The 17,096-nt window shown below is 34.8% G+C and overlaps 2 protein-coding genes across 3 annotated transcripts; one reads left to right on the top strand and one right to left on the bottom strand.

Annotated features, from left to right (window-relative positions):
- The first annotated feature begins 270 nt into the window (after positions 1–270).
- On the top strand, positions 271–2,575 carry LOC140810750 (uncharacterized). The gene is made up of 4 exons (XM_073168635.1): positions 271–464; positions 541–1,248; positions 2,026–2,152; positions 2,260–2,575. Exons 1-4 carry the CDS (start codon positions 395–397, stop codon positions 2,450–2,452), a joined length of 1,098 nt encoding a protein of 365 aa, XP_073024736.1. The 5' UTR covers positions 271–394; the 3' UTR covers positions 2,453–2,575.
- Positions 2,576–9,255: 6,680 nt separating this feature from the next.
- On the bottom strand, positions 9,256–11,961 carry LOC140809683 (nuclear envelope-associated protein 2-like). Of its 2 annotated transcripts, none has more exons than XM_073167383.1 (5): positions 11,366–11,961; positions 11,101–11,208; positions 9,978–10,439; positions 9,784–9,885; positions 9,256–9,690 (listed from the first exon to the last, which is right to left on the bottom strand). In XM_073167383.1, exons 1-5 carry the CDS (start codon positions 11,573–11,575, stop codon positions 9,517–9,519), a joined length of 1,056 nt encoding a protein of 351 aa, XP_073023484.1. In that variant the 5' UTR covers positions 11,576–11,961; the 3' UTR covers positions 9,256–9,516. The 2 variants fall into 2 exon arrangements, with proteins under 2 accessions (XP_073023484.1, XP_073023483.1); XM_073167382.1 differs by having other exon boundaries at positions 11,101–11,211; positions 11,366–11,945.
- Positions 11,962–17,096: the final 5,135 nt, after the last annotated feature.

Here is a 17,096-nt window from a genome sequence, read left to right on the forward strand (position 1 = left end):
GTTGTTATTTCAAGGACTGACTTTTGACCATACTCTATCGTAAAATAATCCCAATTTTAATCCCAATATATTAGGCTCATTTTTTGGAAATTACAACTATACATATCTTGATTCTTTCCACTATCGATAAGCAAATACATATTCAAATTTCATTCTTCGTGACAAAGGAAACACTTTTCTTTTGCTGTAGAGATAGATATAATCCTTCCTTTACTTTATCCTACTTTCCTCAACTTTTATGCGTTTGTCTTCAAACTTTTTCTATCTATTTCTAAATGGCCGACTTGTTGCTTTTCTTGTGCCATACATACATATATTGTATATATGCCAACCCCCTTCACATTCGGATATCCCATTCAACTCCGAAAGACAGACACCTTCATTCAAATTTCAAATGGATAATGCAGCTTCAATAACTACTACCTTCTGTTTCCTTCTGGCGATTCGCATTTCGTGCTCCTCAGGTAAGAGTTGTAGTGCATGTCTTGTTTGATTCGTAAAATGGGGAATGAAAATTCACTCCATTTGCTGCTTCTGTAGGATCATTGCACATTCTGGTTAAGGATTTTAAGCATCATGAACTCGGAATGAAAGATGAACACACACTCCTTATATCACGAAAGGGATTAGTCGGAAACATTCGGCACGATTTCACCAATCCCTCTGTGACTCCCTATCCCACCACTCCCATTACCAATCCAGTCACTGCTCCTACTATAACAAATCCTGTCACCACCCCTGCTGCTACCGTTACCGTCCCACCCGGTACCTCGTCTCCAGTGACGGTCACCGTTCCCTCGGTCAATCCCGTTCCCATTACAAATCCAGCCAATCCCACAATGCCTATAACCAATCCTGTCACCACTCCTAGCACAACTTACAACAACCCAGGAGGTCAACCAGTGACCAATATTAATCCTGGCACAACATATCCAAATCCAACAGTCCCAGCCACGACCCCTGTGGTGGCTCAGCCCGTGACCACCACCAATGCACCAGCCGTTCCAGGGCAGAGTTGGTGTGTTGTCCGGAGTGGAGTGGCGGAAACCAATGTTCAGGCGGCACTCGACTACGCATGCGGGATCGGGGGAGCAGATTGTGCAGCAATCCAACAGGGTGGAAGCTGCTACAATCCAAACACTATGCAGAATCATGCATCGTATGCATTCAATAGCTATTATCAGAGAAATCCGGTGCAAACTAGCTGTGACTTTGGGGCCACTGCTTTCATCACAAATACGAATCCAAGTAAGTAAACATCAACATTATCAAGAAAAAAAATGTAATTTTTAGTAGTTTAGGCACATGATTTTCCATTTTAGGCGATGCACGTATATATTTTGTAACAATCAAATATTTTGACGACTCTATTATTCTAAATTAATGTTCTCATTTTCATGTCAATACATCTCAATTTATAATAATTTTTTGGCTAATTTAATAATTCGTACATGGGGAATACTGTCTTTAGTCAAATTTGAATCAAGAATTAATCGCCTTTTGTTAGAATAAACATGGCCATAAGCTTGCAATTTATAAATGAATTATATTTTTTTATGTTACTTTGGTTATTCTGATTGAAAGATCATACCTTGCAAAATTTAGCTCAAAATTCGATTACTAAAGATCGTTAAATAGGTTTATTATACAATATTCTCACGAATCTATATCTGTGAGACGTGTCGACTCGATTCATATATACATTGAAAACTAATTCTCTCAAATCTACATATATTAGACAATATACTTTTGAAATAAAAAGTAATAATTTTAAGTTAAATCAACGTATATTATCCAACATTTTTTTACGACATAAATAATGATACATTTATAATGGAAAGTAATATTTTGCACGGCTGGAATCAGATCGGAGATCCGTGTTTTCTATCATATATAGTTTTTTTGAAGAAAATTGTACTACATGATCATTGTGTACCTTTAAAGAAATTAGAATTTTACTATTTTTTGCAGAGTTCAGCCCATGTTTTCTTGAATATTTGATAACCAGTTCTACATCTTATATAGGTTCAGGTTCTTGCATTTATCACACATGGCCATCTTCCTCTGCATTACCCAACTCAGTAGCTCCGATCACGACGAATCCAACTACGAGTCCTACGACACCATCTTCATCCGGAGCAACCCCGGTTAGGTAAATACCCAAGGATTCAATGATTTTTCATCGCCATGAATTCAGTTACATTTTGTTAAAGATTAGTGGTTCCATCTAAGTTTTAATTGCATTTTAAACTTTTGCAGCTCAGGCACTCCTCCAGTAATCTTCCCTACAGGCACCCCTGCTTTGGGTGGTGCCGCCACCGGGTACAGTGAAATGCCACCCATGGCAAACACTACTTCTTCCACTTCCATGTCGAACGGGTTGCAGCCCTTCATCGGCTGCGTTGCTATGATGACATCTTTTATCACATGGAAACTCATTTTGGATGTATAGAGACAAGCACTCGATCCGAAGCTTATTGTCGGGCAAGCAAGTGAGGGTTGTACAGTTTTTGCAGGAAACAGAGTCAAGAATTGATCTTATTAGTATTTCAATATTAGATATCCGAAACCCAAATCCTATGGCTAATTTAGGACAGGAGGAATTTGGTCTTCATCCATAATATATATAGCCACATCAAATATGAAACTTCTTGCATGATTCTGACCAACAATCATCGAAAAATTTGTCCTTTCATGTAGTGTGTACACATAATATCAAATCAAACAAGTAAACTTTCACAACCTCGAGCAAGAAAATTTATTATTTTTTATCAATAATTTATTGTTCTTGTTGTGAAAAAATAAAAATTTATGGTAAAAAGTAAAAATCTCAAACTCTCAAAATTTACCAAACTACACACTTTATAATATTTTTCTCTCTACTCAATTGTGATTTTCTTCACAAATGAGAGATCTATTTATAGGAAATCTTTACAAATAATCCAAAAATAAAATACATCATTACCTACATCATCACACACTAATTTTCAATATTTACAACACTTATTTTCAACTTTCAAATATTCAATACACACATTTTAAATATATTTTTCAACACTCCCCCTTGTGATGATGATCATAATGATTGTCTTCATTACGTGTTTTTATACTGCCTCGTTAAAAATCTTACTCGGAAAAACCCATTATATTGGGATAAAAACCATAGCAAGGGAAAAAGAGTGCAGTCACGTAAACTCCCCCTCATGTTGACATGAACAATTCTTCACAAATTTCGTAGTTTGCGCATCCCCATATTATATATGTGCTTTCTGAATATTGATGTAGGAAGTGCCTTTGTGAAGAGATCTGATGAGTTTTCACTTGATTGAATGTGACGAACATCAATACATTTATTCTTCTCAAGCTCCTTGGTGAATGCGAAGAACTTAGGAGGAATATGTTTAGTTCTGTCGCTTTTTATGTATCCTTCTTTCATTTGAGCAACACATGCAGCATTATCTTCATATAGTATCACAGGCTTCTCATCGAATGATAATCCGCATGAAATTTGGATATGTTGGGTCATTGATTTTAACCACACACATTCACGACTTGCTTCATGTAGTGCAATAATCTCGGCATGATTTGATGAAGTTGTTACGAGCGTTTATTTCTGTGAACGCCAAGATATTGCAGTGCCTCCACGAGTAAATACATATCCAGTTTGGGAACGTGCCTTGTGTGGATCAGATAAGTATCCAGCATCAGCATAACCAATTATACTTGGATTAGCATCTTTTGAATACAAAAGTCCCAAGTCTGTCGTTCCTCGTAGATAACGGAATATATGTTTAATTCCGTTCCACTGTCTCTTCGTTGGATATGTGCTAAATCTTGCCAACAAATTTACGGCAAAAGATATATCAGGCCTTGTACAATTTGTAAGATACATAAGGGCACCGATAGCACTTAGATATGATACTTCTGGACCAAGAATATCTTCATCATCTTCACATGGACGGAATGGATCCTTTTCTATGTTTAATGATCTAACAACCATTGGAGTACTTAAAAGATTTGCTTTATCCATATTAAAACGTTTAAGGATCTTTTCTGTATAATTGGTCTGGTGAACAAGCATTCCACATTCTTTTTGTTCAATTTGTAAACCCAGACAATACTTGGTTTTTCCAAGATCCTTCATTTCAAATTCTTCCTTCAAGTATGACACAACTTCTTGAATTTCCTTATTCGTTCCAATGATGTTTAAATCATCAACATATACAGCAATAATTACGCATCTGGATGTTGTTTTCTTAATGAAAATACAAGGGCATATTGAATTATTTACATATCCCTTTTTTCATCAAGTGACCGCTTAGTCGATTATACCACATTCGACCTGATTGCTTTAACCCATATAATGATCTTTGTAATTTCACAGAATAACATTCCCTGGGTTTTGAACTTTGTGCTTCAGGCATCTTAAATCCTTCAGGGATTTTCATATATATATTACTATCAAGTGATCCATATAAGTAAGCTGTAACAACATCCATAAGACGCATTTCTAAATTTTCAGATACCGCCAAGCTAATCAAATACCGAAACGTAATTGCATCCATCACAGGAGAATACGTTTCTTCATAATCAATTCCAGGCCTTTGAGAAAAACCTTGTGCAACAAGTCGAGCTTTATATCTTACTATTTCATTTTTCTCATTTCGCTTTCGAATAAAAACCCATTTGTATCCAACAGGTTTTACACCTTCAGGTGTAAGGACTATAGGTCCAAAAACATTACGCTTATTTAGCGAATCTAATTCAACCTGGATGGCATCTTTCCATTTTATCCAATCCTGCCGATTTTTACATTCACCAAAAGATTTTGGTTCATGATCTTCGTTATCATTTATGATGTCGATTGCCACATTATAAGAAAATATATCATCAATTTCATCTATATCTTTTCGGTTTCATATTTTTCCAGTATTAATGTAATTGATAGAGATTTCATGATTCTCGTCAATTTGTGGTTCTGACAGAACATTTTCATCATCATGTGTTTCTTCAGGAACAACATTCTCTATTTTGTGATCATCATGTGTTTCTTCAGAAGCATCATTCTTTATTTTGTGATCATCGTGTTTCTCTATGAATTTCCTTTTTCGAGGATTTTTATCCTTGGAACCGACTGGCCTTCCACGCTTCAGGCGTTTAATGACATCATGAGTATCTTCCATTTGTTTCTTTGGAATTTCAATTCGAGCAGGGGCATTTGCAGCATGTATATATGATTTAGTTACCCCTTTTGTGTCTGCAAATGCATCTGGTATTTGATTTGCTATTCTTTGCAAGTGTACAATTTGTTGTACATCGTTTTCACATTGTTTTGTTCTTGGATCCAGATGTAACAATGATGATACATACCATGTAATTTCTTTTTCGGTATGTTTCTGTTCTCCCCCTAACATTGGGAAGATTTCCTCATTAAAATGACAATCAGAAAAACGTGCTGTGAACACATCTCATGTCTGAGGTTCAAGATATCGAATGATTGATGGACTATCATAACCGATATAAATTCCAACCTTTCTTTGAGATCCCATTTTCTTTCGTTGTGGTGGTGCAATAGGCACGTACACCATACATCCAAAAATTCTCAGATGAGAAATGTCTGGTTCTTTACCAAATGCAAGCTGCAATGGGGAGTATTTATGATATGCACTTGGTCTGATGCGAATTAATGAAGCAGCATGTAAAATTGCATGTCCCCATATAGAAATAGGGAGCTTTGTTTTCATAATCATTGGTCTAGCAATCATTTGCAGACGTTTAATCAATGATTCAGCCAATCCATTCTGTGTATGTACATGAGCAACATGATGCTCAACAATGATTCCCATAGATATACAATAATCATTGAAAGTCTGGGAAGTAAATTCACCAGCATTATCAAGTCTAATTTTCTTGATTGTATAATCGGGAAATTGATTCCTCAATTTTATTATTTGAGCAAGTAATCTTGCAAATGCAACATTTCAAGTTGACAATAAACATAAATGTGACCATCTGCTGGAGGCATCAATCAATACCATAAAGTATCTGAATGGTCCACATGGTGGATAGATTGGTCCACAAATATCACCTTGAATACGTTCAAGAAACATTGGTGATTCAGTTTGAATTTTGACTGGTGATGGTCTTATAATAAGTTTTCCAAGAGAACATGCTTTACATTGAAACTTATTATTCTGAAAGATCTTTTGGTCTTTCAGTGGATGACCATGTGTATTTTCTATAATTCTTCGCATCATTGTTGAACCAGGATGTCCCAATTGATCATGCCAATTGGTTAATATTGAAGAATTATCAACTACCATGTTTGATTCAATGAGACTTATATATGTATAATGCAATCCAGTAGGGAGCATTGGTAGTTTTTCAATCACATATTTCTTTCCTGATTTATATGTGATAAGACATATATTTCTCATTCCTTTCATTCATTGTTTAAGTATCATACCCATGGGAATATATATTATTAAAACTCAACAAATTTCTTTTCGATTGTGGTGAATATAAAACATCATTGATCAAAAATTTTGTACCATTAGGTAACAAAAATTGTGTTTTACCACATCCTTTAATCAAGTCTACAGGACCTGATATTGTATTCACCGTTGTTTTTGTTTGTTTTAGTTCCAAGAAATATCTTTTATCTCGGAGGATAGTGTGCGTTGTACCACTATCGGGTATGCAAACTTCAGCTTTGCTCATAGCATTTTCCATATTTGAACTTCAAAAAAATATGCAATGAAATAAATTACTGGCAATATATATTTAAATATAACACATATCATAATTATACAATAAAATATTATTCTATGAATACATGAAAAATAAATTATTGTACATTTATGTTCTACCATTATATTGTTCATTTTCAGAGAAATCGTTGAGAAAATCTGCAGCATCAATATTGTTCATTTCTATCCCACCAACATATTGATCATTTCCAGAGAAATCATTCATAAAATCACCAGCATCAAAATGAGTTGAATCACTCAAACGGTCACTGCGTTCAGTGAAGTTGGTCTCCTTTTCTTTCCCCTTTAATGATTCTTTATAAAGTTTACAAAGGTGCTCAGGGGCTCGACAAACTTTGGACCAATGTCCTGGAGTACCACATCTGTAACAAGAACTTTCATATCTTTTTGAGTGATTCTCATTAACACTTGTATTCTCATGATGTCTTTTCTGTGGATGGTTTGGGACGCTCTTTTGAGATGAGTTATAAAAATAACTATCTCTATTATTTTCAAAACCACAGCCGCGTCCACGACTACGACCAATTCCACGTTCACGACCACGACCTCGACCTCGACCTCGACCAAAATCTTGTCTTTGAATTTGATTTTGGTTCCGAGGTTTAAATTCATTTTTACTTACAGCATTTACTTCTGGAAATGCTGTTGATCCAGTGGGTCGGGTCTGATGATTTCTCATTAATAGCTCGTTGTTTTTTTCCGCCACAAGAAGACAGGCGATGAGCTCAGAATATCTCGCAAATCCACGTACTCTATATTGTTGTTGTAGAGTAATATTTGATGCATGAAACGTGGAAAATGTTTTTCCAAGCATCTCAGATTCTGTGACCTCATGTCAACAAAATTTTAGCTGCGAGATTATTCGATACATCGCTGAATTATAATCACTGACTTTCTTAAAATCTTGGAATCTTAACATATTCCATTCATCACGGGCGGTCGGAAGTATAACTTCCCTTATATGTTCAAATCTTTCTTTCAATCCTTTCCACAAAGCCATGAGATTTTTTTTCAGTCAGATATTCACATTTTAATCCCTCGTCGAGATGTCGACGCAAAAATATCATGGCTCTTGCCTTTTCTTGTGATGTACATATGTCATTTTCTTTAATAGTCTCGCTTAGACCCAATGACTCAAGATGCATTTCTACATCGAGAGTCCATGGCATATAATTCTTTCCCGTGATGTCGAGCGCAACAAATTCGAACTTTGTTAAATTTGACATGGTGGTACTAAAAAAAATTACGATTCATTATATTAGTTAATAAATATTGCAATACAAAGTAACGGATAAACAACAAGTACAAGCATTTGTAAAAATAAAGAAAACGCACGAGGAGGATATTCTCCGATAAATACAAGACTCGGGAGTATGATAACCAAAATAATTAAAAATATCCTTGAGAAAGCCATCTTCTTTTTTCTTCGAAAAATTTGATGATGAATAATTTTTAGAGAAGAAGAGAAAGTTGGAGTGATTGAATATGTTTGTGAGATCATATTTATAGGGCAAAAACTAGCCGTTTTTACCATTTATGACCGTTGGTGTACAAAAAAATAAAGGTATGTATTTGTATAATTTTATGGTAATGATATGATATATATAATATTAGATATGTTTAAATAATTATGTATATCATATCATAATATTATAATGAGTGTCATAATTTATTTTGTTTAAAAACCTTATAGGCTTTTATACTTGTCGTATCCCTTACCGGGAGTGTGGGATGTCGTCTTAACATCCTCCCAGGATTTATAACAAGTTTATGAAAAATTTATTTTTATTATTTCTAATAATAACATTATATTGTATATTAAATAAATACACAATAAATAAATAACAGTAAAATAAATATAATTACTTTTGTTACCTTTTTTTTCTGTTTGGAGTTTGGAAAAGTATGTAGGACTTTTAGAGCTTCGTGCTGATAACGTGTGAAAAAGTAAAAATTTATGGGAAAAAGTAAAAATCTCAAACTCTCAAAATTTACCAAACTACACACTTTATAATATTTTTCTTTATACTCAATTGTGATTTTCTTCACAAATGAGAGATCTATTTATAGGAAATCTTTACAAATAATCCAAAAATAAAATACATCATTACCTACATCATCACACACTAATTTTCAATATTTACAACTCTTATTTTCAACATTCAAATATTCAACATTCAAATATTCAATACACGCATTTTAAATATATTTTTCAACAGTTCTTTGTTTTTTTTAAAAATAATGATAATTTACGGAGAGAGGTATTTTTAGGGGGGAAAAATGGTGGCACAAGAAACCAAAAAATTGGCTATTCATGCTTCCATATATATATATATATATATATGCATGAAAAGATCAACATCACAAGTTCAACGCAGCATTTGCTGTAAAAATGTCATTTTCTCAAAAAAAAAAATATTACAAAAAAAAATCTTGAGAAATAAAATGAACAATTATCAAAGCAACTAGCCCACACACACATCAATCAATCAATCAATAGGATACTCACATAACTTAGACGAGCAAAATGTGAGCTTCCACATATTTTGACTTTCAAAGGAAAGGTGGCCGACAGACACCATTCTAATAATTGAAGGTGCTTAGCTGTTTAATAACCCTTTGACAAACATCTCTACAGATACAAAACAAAACATGATTTCCCCACTTCCTTACCTTCCTACCTCCTCCACTTCTATCCACCTAATTCTAATGTACAAGATAACCTCAGGAATTTAACAAGCTTACATCACCGCTTCGAAAACATTACCAGGATCAACATCGACATCGAAACTACAATCTTGAAACCTGAAGTCTCCCACAAATTCGGCTTTTCACTGCTCGGGGGTGTTGGTGTACCCTGTTGCATGGCTGCCAATTGATCTCTAAGTTCCTTCAATGCTCTATCCCTTCGCTCTCCCATCTGCTTATCACACACAAATAAGAGTGTCAATTGTTCATGTATGTGTTTGCGGACGAATGCGTGCAAGTATACAAGAAATGGAAGTAGTATTACTCTTTGGAGCTTGCGAGTTTGAGCTCGTGCTTCTTGGAGACAAAATTCTAACTTGAGAACTTTCTTTTTCAACTCTTGATCGGCTCTATGGTGCTTCTCCAGCTGACAGATAAACAAGATAAGGGTGTCATTTCATATGCAAAGATTAGTCGAGCTGAGTGTTGCTACACCGATAAAGTAGAACAAGGACGGACCTGAGATTCAAGCTCTTTAGTCTTAAGCTTCCAATGGGCAGACATGATCCTGATTTCATCTCTTAGCTTAGATATTTCATCGTCCTTTACGCTCAAAAGCTTATTAATCTTTTCAAAATTTTTCGGGGAAAACTCATCCAAGATTTTCCGAACCTCGCGATCTTTACTTGCTCCAGTCATGGCTAGTGCTTGCATGATCTCGCGCTCGACTCTTGAAACTTCGTCTTTTAGTTGCATTTGGGAGAATTCTCTTGCTCGAAGATCATTCTGCAAAAGATCTAATTGTTCTCCCAGCTTACTTACAAGACTCTCGTGACCCTTCAACGTGCAATTCTTTTCTTCGAGTTCTTTTACCAATGCCAAACATTGTAAATGTGCTGACTGAGCAGATACTGCACTCGCATCTGCTGTTGCTTTAGTGGCTGAAAGCTGCAATCTAAGATCATCCAACTCCTTGACATACTGCAGCAAATATATAACATAATAATGAAATGATTGCATTAAGAGAAAGCACAAATAATCGTACGGAGAGACAGTAACAGAGATCATATTTCAAATAAAGCACTCGAAGAAAAATTAAATGAAGTAAGTAAATTTGTTTTATTCAAACATAGAAAAATCGAAAATTAGAGATGAAAATCTTGATCATGTAATGTCGGTGCCAGCAAAACTTTAACTTGAGCGACAAATGAGATAACTACTAATGTGTACATGCACACAAGTGAACTAGAAAATGAGAAAAAATAAATCAAGAAATAAATCAATCATTTCTAAAGCAAGCACATTGAAGGACATTAATATATGTTCAAGATTCCTCTTTCTGCCAACTAGACGATATTAAAAAGGAGACAAGATCCTTATATCATTCAAACCACCAAACTTCTATTCAGGTGAGACAATCTTCAAGAAAACACATATTTGAATACGATTTCCAATTTCCAAATGGAACAAACAAGAAAAGCCAAAAAGAAACTCCAAAAAATGATCATCGTAATTTTTTGCCTACAGATCTACAAACTACAACCCTCAAAATCCTATTCAATACCAATATTAAGAGGAAAAAGAAATAGGACAACATAAAAATTTGCTAATCATGCCAAGAATTAGCATTTTAGCAGATTACCATCTCAGCAGCAGATGTGGAAGCCTGCAGCTGCAAATTTCTCTCCTCTAAGCTCTTCTGCAATTTCACTCTCTCAATTTCCAAGTTCATAGCTTTAGTTTCTGCATGCTGCTAATTACAAGTTAAAATTTCAATAAAAGCAGAGAACCCACGAATTGCAGAACAATCCCAATCCCTTCAGAGAACCAAACACAAAAACATAAAAATCACTTCATATATCTCATTTACTGCTTGCAATAAAGTGAACAAGAATCCTTTCCCATACATGTCTATTAAGGGTTTCCTTAGCAAAAGACTGCTCTTGAGAAGCCAGGCGGCCGCGCACCTCCTTGAGCTCGGCCGCAAGCGACACCACGTTCCGCCGGAAACTCTGCTTCTTCTCACTCAGATCCTTCAGCAGCGGATCCACCTCTCTCACCACCGCCGCCGCCGCCTCCTTGGATGAAGGCTGCGTCGGAATCTCCGATGCTGACATCACTCCTACGTTTCTTCAAACCCAAAGGAGTAGAGTTTTATTAGTTCACTGCTCTAGGGAAAGGGACTTAACCCACACATACAAATATTGCCGACTGCATGTGAACACGTTGCGTGAAGTGTTAATTAACGCAAGCGACAGATTTTCAAAAAATCTTCTAATCGAATAGAAGCCTAGAAATTTATTGCAACTAATTCTTCCCAGTTGACTATTTATTTTTTATTTCTCGTATTTACTCCACCAACAGTTGGAAAAATTCAAAATAAAAATTTGAACTTGGTAAAACAAATCTCAAGAAATAAATAAATAAAAAAGCAGCTGACGATTGCCTGTTCGCATGCAAAAAGCTTCGATTAAACCAAAATTTCACCAGAAAATGACTCAAAAAGAGGGGAAAAATTAAATGGGCAAGCGTGGTTAGGGAGGGAGACTGATGGGTAGACGAAAAATCAATGTAGCAGCATTTAAAGCACCGATTCGATTCATATCCATTAAATAAATTAAAAATAAAAATCAAGTAAATTACAATCAATTGAATTTATTAGCGATTTAGCATAAATTGAATCGTGGCGGAGATGGATGGATGGATTTGCTTTACCTGTTTGTGACGGCTGGAGACATGAAATGGAGGAGGAATCGCGTGATTTAACGTAAGACAAGGTGGCGGAAGCTGAGGTTCGGATGTCTCGAGCCTCGATGTCGCTAAGCAGACAAGATTCGAACCTGCTTCGGATTGACCTTAGCGCGGCAAATATGAAATTTTTGGTTGCCCCAATCGGAGGCAGTAAAAGTTTATGGGCTGGGCTGAGCCTTATTGGGCTCTACTCGGCGGCCCATTATATTCACATCCAATTGCTTTACCAACAAATAATTTTTTATTTCTAGTATTTGATTTGATGTTATTCTATTTAAATTTGTATCCAATCTATGAAATCTTCACCCAAAACTCGTAGGGAGTGTTGGTAACCTTTAAAAAACTAAAAAAAAAAAGTGATTACGAGTATTTTACGAGGGGTCTAAGTTGGTAGAATTGGTGTATTTATGATCACTTGGTCACTGATTTTATTATTTACGGGTAATTTTTTGGATGAGTCCGTCATGCGATGCTTACCTAGTGTATTTCATGTTGTTGACGTGGTTTGCATGTTAATATGTCCAACCCAGACGTTTCTCCAGTGTACGTCTACGAACAGGGGTTGTGACTTGTCCCGTTATATAAAAAAAATTTATGAATTTTTTTAACAAATTTATCAATATTATTTCTTGTTTCTATATTTGGTTATTTGCCCGAATCCGTCATCTCAATTCTTATCTCTTATCGTAAGAAACTGTTATAATTAATAACAATATTAGTGACAGTAATTATTTCGTCATTATTATTATTAGAGTATTATTAATATTATTACAAGTTGTTGAGTTATTGGTGATAATAATTTTAAGGCAAAAATTTGTGTGAGACGGTCTCACAGGTCGTATTTGTGAGACAAATATCTTATTTGAGTCATCTGTGAAAAAATATTACTTTTTATTGTGAATATGGGTAGGGTTGACCCGTCTCACATCTGTGAGACGGTCTCACATGAGACACACTCTAATTTTAATGGTAGTAGTCTTATAATTTAAAAAGATAATAACGACAGTCCACATACTTTAGTTAAAATAATTAAAAGTTATTAACATAATGTATTAAATAATAAATAATTATTTTTTGTAGGTAAATTCGGCAATAAAAAATCTAATAATAAATAATTATTTTTGTAGGTAAATTCAGCAATAAAAATCTAAGGCCGCACCTAGATATAGCGGCCCTCACGACACTCTGGTGAGCAAATCAATAAATGGATTAGGTTGAATTAATGAAGTGTTGATTTTGTCCGAAACACTTGGTCAATTATATTTGGACATTTTGAGTTAAGAATTTTAAATCTATGTCTTTTGAGCTTGTTTCGTTTAAATATTTAACTATCATTTTAAGATATTTCTCAATGGATTTCAAATTCATTTATATATAAATCAGAATTAAAAAATTCGTTTTATATTTCGAACAATCGAAATTTTGATATATTTTTTGGAGGATAAAAAAAAAATTGGAGTTGGCATAGGTGTGATAGGAGACGACCATTGACTGTTTCCTACAATTCACTCTCATCCGTTCATGTCTTATGAGTAATATTAAAGCTATGTTAATGTTATGTACCTTTTTTTTGGATAAAATGTTATGTACATGTTAGAATTATCAATATTTGACAATGAATTGTTTTTAGGTTTGATTTCTTTTAAAATTTGAATTATTTGTGTCAAATATGATAAAAGTATTGAGGGATAATTCTTAAATAAATTGATTAAAACTATTTCTTAAAAAAAATAATATATATTATTATATATTAAATAATTTAATTTTACATGGTTATTGGATTATGGCTTGCTTGTATGGAAAATATTTACATAAGTTTTCATGAGTTTTTGATGTGTAGTTTTCATGTGGATCGTCATGGCTGTTGCAGTTGTGTATGAGAGCATGTAATAGGATGTGTTTAGATGTGGTTTTTCGGTCCTTGTAAGGTCGGAAAATGGGCTGCTCGCGTATAGGAAGCAAGGAGCGTAGCTGCTGCCGAAAAGCATGTGGGCTGCTATTTTGGGTTCGACCCATGGGTTCTAGGCTAGGGACGAGTTGAGGACACTTGCTAGGGTCTAGACCATGTATTAGGGTGTTAAGATGAGCCTGGTCTTGGTCGGTTATGGTCTGGTCGGGTAGGAAAGTCATTGGAAGTACGAAGTGACAGCTGCACGCACGGAACCAGCGGTAGACGCTGTCACGACTTGCATGATCTACGGCCTTTGCGTGCAACCTGAGTTGGTAAGGTCTGTATCAATGGCTTGGTTAGGGTCTAAGGTGATGGTTTAGAGCTTGCTTAAGGGCTGGTTCGAGCCGTGGTTTGTTTGGAGCCGTAAGGAACCCGAACGTGTCAAAATTGGGTCGAGTAGAGCATAGAATGAGTCTCGAGTTGATTGGCTTGTATGCAATGGTTTGGGCTGTTCCATAGGTGGTCCTAAAGGTTTGGACAGCAGGTTAGGATTTTGGTTAAGGGTGAGTCGAGTCTCGAGTCGTTTGATATGCCGAAAATCGTTTTATTTAATTCGGGAATTATATGGGTAAGACGCAGGTTTATGGGCTTGTAGTTTTTATGTTTGGGCATCATATCTGGGGTTCTATTTAACGAGGTCCACGACGTTAGTAAATAAATATAACGTGAAAAAATATTATTTTTGAGATACATAAGTTGTCTTGTGGCCAAATTATGCATGTGCAGGTCTGGAAATTGGAGAACATGTCTGGTGACCTTTCGAACATATTTTACGATTATCTTATGATTGGTAGTAGATATCCAATCCAATGGCTGTGGTGATCCTTGTCAGCCAAACGCTGTTGTGTTAGTTTGATCAAACGAATTATGTTATGGGGCCACATTTCAATGAGCAGAACTCTATGCAAAATGTTTAAGTTTATGTTATGTCAAACGAACTATGTTTTATGAAATTGTTTATGCAAGAAACTCATGTCATATTTATTTATGCCTATGTAATTTACGTATCAATCATGTTTAAATTACATGAATTTTTATTAAGTAGTATTTGTGATTCAAAGTTTATGAATATGATTATTTAGACTCACAAGACTTGATTGATGCAGATGACGTTGTTGAGTAGGCTAGAAGTTATGACCATTGAGCAAGCTCGGACCGCAGACAGTGCACCCTCCGATGGCCTTGCAGTTTATTAGCTTTATGCATGTTAAAACTGATTCAGTACTCTGAGTTATTTTATCGTATTTTTGGTTGGAAAACAAATGATTTCTTTGGGTGTTTTAAAATATTTTATGGAAGTCGACGTGAATCATTTTTACACCTCAAAATAATCGGTATATGAATTGTTTTTTATTTTAAAATTTAAGGTTTAATTACTAAGAATTTTTTAAAACTATGTGTAGGTATTTATCGAGTTTAAAAGTTAAAAATTAAGTAGTATGAAATGTCCACTACTCGTTTTTCAAAAAAAGTACTAATTTTTTTCTACTACACTCGGCCAATACATACATATATACTTTAAAATACCTTGCACCATTTTAAAAATAAAACAACCAACTATATTATTCAAAGAAAGAATTCAAAACATAAAATCGTCGAACGTTTTCCAAACCTAAATTAGAAATATTTCAACATAAAGCTAACTCTAACAACATCTCAAAAACCACTTAAAAGCGTAACAAAAGTCTTAAAATTTTTTAACATAAACTTAAAATCATAAATGCAGAAAACTAGTGATGGTCCTCTGGTTATGTGCACCTTCAGTCCATGGCCAGGAAGATCAACCATCAATACCCCCAACAACATCAACATCATGCTCACTTGCATCGATCATACCTAGTTAGTCTATTGACTTATCAAACGATAACTATAATTGCAAGTAATATGCATACAATCACATGCAACAGTGAAAATATTTTTACTTAAAATAACATTTCATATTATGCATAAACTTAAACATTTTTCATCTCATCGTAAACATATTCATTTCATCATATACATATATGTTTTCCTTTTTGTTGAATTCAAATCGTTAATTGTGATTTTTGTATTAGCTGAAGGTCGAAGGATTCATCTACGTATTACCACAGTATTGGGCGGCGGGGACATCAGTGACACTCTAACCCGTCAATTAAGCATTGGCCTTACATATCATCATATCATCATAATCTTCGTATTAGTCACAATTACTTCATTTCCTTCAACATTTCATATTTTCATCACTTTATAAAAATTAAAGAATGCACAAATCATTTTTCTTTTAAACCAATCATGCAACATATCTTTTAGTATTGACATTCCATCATAAAATTTCATAAACATTTAAATTAATCATATTAACATATTTTATAGCATTCAGGGCACTGCCAGGACGTTTACTATTTTTCATGTATAAAATGATCGTTTTACCACTAGACATAAAATTCCTCGATTTTTGACTTTTTTTTACTTTCATTGACTCTAGACCATCCCAAATAATTATTTAAGCTTAAATTAAATTTCTCATATTTTTATTTAGCTAAAATTCGAGGCTTTCTATTCATTCTTAATTATTAATTCGCAGAGCGTTTAATTCCTAAATTAATTCAAACTTTATTAATAAATTCCCAAATTTGAAACATAGACTTTTATTTCCTAATTTACCCTTGTGAACAATGAACCACCTCCGTGGACCCACGGTTCAAGCCTTAGCCATTTAAAACCCTAAACCGAACCCATCAAGGACATCCTCGAGCCATCTCTCATTTTCTTCGAGCCGAGCCCGAGCTACCCCAAGCCAAGCCCTTCCCAAACCATCTATGGACCCTACTGACCAGCCATGAACCCTTGAACCAGCCCCCAGCCTACTACAACCCACGGCACGAAGACAAGGACATGCACGATTTCCCTGAAGTATGCGCCTATGACTCCTCTTGCACCAGGACTCATACCCTCGA

This window comes from Primulina eburnea, chromosome 13 (assembly GCF_022965805.1).
Source record: "Primulina eburnea isolate SZY01 chromosome 13, ASM2296580v1, whole genome shotgun sequence".
In the NCBI taxonomy this organism is placed as follows: domain Eukaryota; kingdom Viridiplantae; phylum Streptophyta; class Magnoliopsida; order Lamiales; family Gesneriaceae; genus Primulina; species Primulina eburnea.

What these genes read in the sequence shown, in the direction of transcription:
- LOC140810750 (XM_073168635.1), top strand. Translation starts at nt 395, where the DNA reads ATGGATAATGCAGCTTCAATAACTACTACCTTCTGTTTCCTTCTGGCG. An exon ending in TCGCATTTCGTGCTCCTCAG is followed by an intron (nt 465 to 540) that starts GTAAGAGTTGTA and finishes CTGCTTCTGTAG; the next exon opens with GATCATTGCACATTCTGGTT. An exon ending in TCCGGAGCAACCCCGGTTAG is followed by an intron (nt 2,153 to 2,259) that starts GTAAATACCCAA and finishes AAACTTTTGCAG; the next exon opens with CTCAGGCACTCCTCCAGTAA.
- LOC140809683 (XM_073167382.1), bottom strand. Translation starts at nt 11,575, where the DNA reads ATGTCAGCATCGGAGATTCCGACGCAGCCTTCATCCAAGGAGGCGGCG. An exon ending in CCACATCTGCTGCTGAGATG is followed by an intron (nt 10,440 to 11,100) that starts GTAATCTGCTAA and finishes TATTTGCTGCAG; the next exon opens with TATGTCAAGGAGTTGGATGA. An exon ending in CTAAAGAGCTTGAATCTCAG is followed by an intron (nt 9,886 to 9,977) that starts GTCCGTCCTTGT and finishes TTTATCTGTCAG; the next exon opens with CTGGAGAAGCACCATAGAGC.